Below are 5,604 nucleotides of genomic sequence, written 5' to 3' on the forward strand. Positions count from 1 at the left end.
ATGTTTTGTTCTTTTTAGTATAATTCTTGATCGAGAGACAAGGAAACAGTCTTGAAAATTAGGGCTTTATCTGCCTATATGGATGTCCGAATTAGAAGTCAAAATTGCGTATTTTAAGCTCAACCAACATTCAAATGCATATAACATGACAACAATAAAGATGACAATAATTGCTTCAATTTCAAGTCGGCAGAATAACTTAACCATGCATTTTATAAGTCATAAAAGACAAATCCAACAATTGCATTGCTGCTATGGTTTTAGTTTTAAAAGAACCATAGAGAATAATTTTAGATATCTGAAATATTTTCATTCAGGACATTATAAATATTTAATGTTACTCTTGTTTCTTTAGACTCTTATAAAATAATCCATGAATTCATATATAAATATCTAACGTACCTAGATAAGTCCTTGTTATCTATCATGTTTCACTGGTCCAATGGTGTTTGGTTAACATAAATATTTGATCAAAGAGAGAGGACCTGATTGTCGACCTGTCATAAAAATATTGACCTAAATGATTCTTCCCACTGACAAGATGGCCAATAATCACTCATCTTTTTATACATGGAGGAAGTCATCCAATGCATGCGTGTCTTGCATAGTTTGACTCATATAAAGTCAGTTGTATTAATGTACTTATTAACTTATATGAAGAAACATCTCTGAGCTAATGTACTCATTAATCCAGGGTTGACTTTGCACGGTCCATTTTGAACATTCATCAAAACACGTACTTTTATATTTTACTATAATGCACCTATCCTTGAGATTCGGTATCCATGAGTCTCATTAAAATAAAATTATGAGTTATTAAAATACATTATAAACTGAAATGTAATTACTGGCATAATTCCAACTACGTTTATGTAATTATGATTCAAGATAAACTTCAAAATGAAGTGCATTCAATATATAAGTTATTAAAAGTTTATAATTTTTTACTCATAAAAACTCACTTTGCACGCACGAATCATAATTTTCATGGTTCAAGTTTAGATATTTCTACGGCTTTTATTCTCTGAGTGCAGCTCTCATCTTCTGTTAGAATATAGTCTACTTTAAAAAGTTAATATTCTTTGTTTTGCTAATATAAAAATGAGGGAAATGGCCATTCCGTCATTGAGTTTAAAGATGTTTTATTGATGTAGATTTCTAATTTCATGGCCATGCACTGAAATGGCGCACTTGATACAACAAATGACACGGGAACCAAAGGATATACAAAATGGTGTTCAGTTCCCAACATAATATTAAATGACAGTCCCATTTATATTTCCCTGCCCTATTTATTAACGTATTATTTATCATGGAAATTTTCTCCGTTTCTGATTGGTACAGGCTGCAACTGGTATTGAAATCTCTGTCCGTCCTGGGCCAGCGATGGGGATCCGTGGCACTCCCGCTTTAGGACCTTTCGATGTTATCATGCGCTAACTGAGGCTCTCGGTTGAACACCGTAAAGAAAACCGCAAACATGTCGTGCAGGGCCTGCTAAAAATTTAAAATATTTCATAAGATTGGACTTTTCTTGCCCAATATATCTTTCTCCATATCCGTTGTTGGCCCAACCTTGTTAGTTGTGTCACATTCTCTGAACCTGATCCTATTTCTCCATTAAATCCTACATACAGCATGGCTTTCAAATAATTATTTGCTCAAAGCTTCTTCGATGTATAAAAGGTTTGGAGACGGTGAATGATAACGTGCATGTATGAAACTAATTATGGTCTTTTGCTGATGTATGAATGGATATAAAAGGATAACGTTATTAGCCATCAGATGAAAGTCCATTGGACAGAAAACCCAAGCAGAAGTTAGTAGGACACGGAACACTCATTTCTATATTCATCTACACAAGCACGAGCATTACATCAAATAATTTAATTGATACATTCTCTTTACATATGTAAGCCCCACTATATCAATGGCTCACAATCTGCTTTATTATGTAAATTCTCTTTGATATAATAGAGAAGTAGGGAAGAAACGACACAGGTGATATATGTTGAAGTCAATGTCCCAAAGAACAACTCGAACGAAATGTTGCATGCACTCAAAACCACCTAGGTATTTTTGAAATATTTGAAAAAGCAAACCTGGGAATCATTTCTGCAGAATCTCACCATATAAAAGCAAGCCAACAATCAAGATCGTATAGCAGTGGCACCTTCCCCTTCATCAGAGTAATAGGCAAATCATATACAGTCTCCACCGTCTTCTCACCTCGCAGAGACGTCGCGAAACTCTGAATGCCCGCTGTACACATATAACAAGGGGTTAGGGCTGCTCTCCGTCATGGTGTTGCTGTGCGTGGTCGTGGCATTATCTTGGTTCAACTCCTCGCATGCCGACGGCCACACAAAAGCCGGCCTGACGGTAGGAACTTCTGGCAGAGGACCAGTCCCAGAGATAATCTGCACCACGGCTTGAATCTTGGGCCTATCTTTTGGTATCGGATGGCTACAAGCGAGACCCAATAGCAGCAGCCTCACCGCTTCCTCTTCCTCATACTCCTCCTTCAGCCTTGGGTCGACAGCGTCGAGAATTCTCCCTTGTTGGTAAAGACTCCAGACCCAGTCCACTAGTAACTTGAATCGGCTGATGTCACATCGTGGGCGTCTCCCACAGACGACTTCCAGCGCAACTGCGCCAAAGCCGAAGATATCAGACTCACGGGTGGCTTTCCCGGTGTGCAAACACTCTGGTGCAACGTAGCCAATGGTGCCCGGGACGCCGTCGACATGGATATCAGCATAGCTTGTTCTCTCGTTGTCTATAGCTCGAGCAAGGCCGAAATCGCCAAGTCGCGCGTTGAAGTTCTCGTCGAGCAGAACGTTGCTCGCCTTGAGATCCCTGTGAACCACTCTCTGGTTGTACTCATGGTGGAGATAATGAAGGGCGGAGGCCACGTCTGCGAGGATACCCCGTCGCTTTTGCCATGTAAGGTGGTGCCCTGGTTGTGCATGGAAGAGGTGCCTGTCTAGGCTTCCGTTCGGCATGAATTCGTAAACCAGGAGCAACTTCCCGTTCTTATGGCACCAGCCTGAAAAGTTTAAGCTGAAGAGGTAAGTGTACTTGTAAATAGGAGCAACTTGTAAATTGACCCGATAAACGAAGTCCGCCAGTAAGATTCAGTATAACCAATCTACCAATAAGAATGGTAAGATAGATGTTTATGGAGATAACGCCACAAAACCAAAGACAAAACAGTGAGAAAAGAAACCAATAAAGATTAGACAATCATATAATCATTGATTCTCTCTCACCTTCCCTCCCTCTCTCCTACTCTTCCTCTCGTGTCCCTCTCTCACCCCCGTTTTCGCTCTCTCTCTCCCTCTGCCTTTTAGTCCGTTTCTCCCACTCCCTATCTCTTCTTTCTTCCTTGAATATTCTCACAAACCCAATATATGTCAGTAATAATAATAATAATAGAAGACGCGTAGATAGTTCTTCTATTGGTTATAATAAGATTTTTCAACGGATAAGCATTCGAGAGTGTATCTCACCGATGAGGCCAACGAGGTTCCTGTGCCGGAGCTGGTTGATGATGGTGAGCTCGGCGAGGAAGTCTCCCTGCATCGTCTCCCGCGAAAAAGACTTCACCGCCACGCAACTGTTCTCGTGGGGGATTATTCCCTTGTAGACCACTCCATAGCCGCCCTGCCCGAGGACATTTTTCACGTTGAAATTTCCCGTAGCCTTCTTCAGGACCCTGTACTGGAACTCTCGTGGCGTCCCCGGCAGCGATCTAAGAGTGTTTACAAGCCTCTCATTCCTCTTCTCCCTTTTCCGCTTAAACCAGAGTCCTAGTACTATTACAGCAAGAAGAAGCACCGTTAGAATAGGGACGCCGAGTTTCAGAAACCAGGTTAAAGCGATTATGGTTGTCTTCTCGGGGAGAATCTCTATCGTTAAATTCCAGGCTAGGATGCAATTGAGCTGGTACTTTCCTCCCGTGGAGCCTGAGAAACCAAAGTACGATCTCTCGGCAAGATAAGCGCTGAGGTCAACAGCGGCGCCAAGGACAGGCGCGTCCAGCTTGGGTCTTCCCTTCTCCGTTAGATACACATTAATTTGGCGGAGCTGCCCGTCGTAGTCCACCCAACACCAGTACTTAATCCCATCTTTTAGGAAAGGAGCAAGAGTTATGTTGAATTTGGAGAGAGAAGTTGTGGCAACAGAGCGAATCCCGTTAATGTTGAGGCCAACGTGGTTATCGTCGGGGTCGAAGGACTGCTGAAGCGTGTCGAACTCCACGGCGATGAACTTGTTCGCGGGGTCGCCGTCAGTTGAACTGTTCGTCAGGCCCAAGTACTGACCGTAGCTGTTTTCGGGAATCGTCTCGCTGCTGGGGACGATGATGAAGGCCAGGCCTTCGCCGGGGGTCTTGTTACTCACTGGGTAGATGTTGAATTCAAAAAAGGAGTTGAAGGATATAACCTTCCTGTTCGATTGGTTGGTACTGCCCTCCCAGATCTTGAAGGGTTTGTCGTAGATAACGCGGCCGGAGTTGTTCAGGAGGTAGGACTCCTCGTTCATGGTGTCTCTTGTGATTTGGAGGGCGTCTTTGTCGATCTGGGCGTCTCCGTGGAATTTGAGTTTGGTTTCGGGGCTGCTGTTGAAGGGGCTACCGAAGGGGAAAGTCTCGACGTGGGTGCCATTCGTTGCATCGGTGGGGTACATGAGAAACGGAAGAGGAAGGAGAATATACAGAAGAATAGCGGCGCTGCTGCCCTTGAATATCCTCGCCATCATGTAAAGGGCTGGAGAAGAGAAGGGATACCTGCAACTAAGCGGGCAGGCATTCTTGCTTGGTCTTTGGTATTTTTAGTTTGCTTGAGTGCAGGTGCTGAGATGCTTCCTAATTAATATTATTTTATGAATTGAATTCATCATACATAATATAAAATGCTTCCCAATTAATATTATTTTATGAATTGAATTCATCATACATAATATAAAATGCTAAGTATGCCACCGAGTTTTTTTGAGACAGACTAGCCAAGGTTCTTCGTTCCAAACGGCAGTTCAAGGCCATAGAGTCCCCGTTTGCAAATGATCTCCTCCTGTCAAAACTCGATTGCTGCAAGCTCATGACAGAAAATGAATTGCGAGGATCCGGTATAAAAGATCTACATTCCCAACGAGTAAAGTTATTACAGATTATAACTCATGATATCATAGCTCTGATGTGGAAAAGTGCTGTCACGCAATTCGTAGGCTGAACAAGTGCGAGAGACGTAAAGATCGCGATTAGGATAAATTTGAGTAGTATTAGATTTTTCTGAATCCATTACAGAAAAGGTCAGGGAATTATTACATTTACTAATGTCTCTTTTGTTAATTTCAAAGCCTGGACTGGTCAAACCTTATCCTCTACCAGCTTATTTCTCATATATGTATTAAGCGATCGAAATATGCGTAATGCAAAGATATTTAGGATCGTTTCCGGGTAGATGAAATGGTTAATCTTACTAGCAAAAAAAAAAGTTTTACTTATTCGTAATGTCGCAAATGACCGAATTTCGATCGCTTAGAGCGTCTGAATTCAAATCTCCCTGCCCCTCTAGTTTTTGTTTTATGTCTGAATTCTGCCTT

The 5,604-nt window shown here is 41.9% G+C and overlaps 1 protein-coding gene across 1 annotated transcript; it reads right to left on the reverse strand.

Annotated features, from left to right (window-relative positions):
- Nucleotides 1-1,868: 1,868 nt before the first annotated feature.
- On the reverse strand, nucleotides 1,869-4,822 carry LOC144709201 (putative L-type lectin-domain containing receptor kinase S.5). Its single transcript, XM_078582653.1, has 2 exons — nucleotides 3,513-4,822; nucleotides 1,869-3,049 (listed from the first exon to the last, which is right to left on the reverse strand). Exons 1-2 carry the CDS (start codon nucleotides 4,759-4,761, stop codon nucleotides 2,226-2,228), a joined length of 2,073 nt encoding a protein of 690 aa, XP_078438779.1. The 5' UTR covers nucleotides 4,762-4,822; the 3' UTR covers nucleotides 1,869-2,225.
- Between the last annotated feature and the right edge of the window lie 782 nt (nucleotides 4,823-5,604).

Source organism: Wolffia australiana, chromosome 11 (genome assembly GCF_029677425.1).
Source record: "Wolffia australiana isolate 7733 chromosome 11, ASM2967742v1".
Taxonomy (NCBI): domain Eukaryota; kingdom Viridiplantae; phylum Streptophyta; class Magnoliopsida; order Alismatales; family Araceae; genus Wolffia; species Wolffia australiana.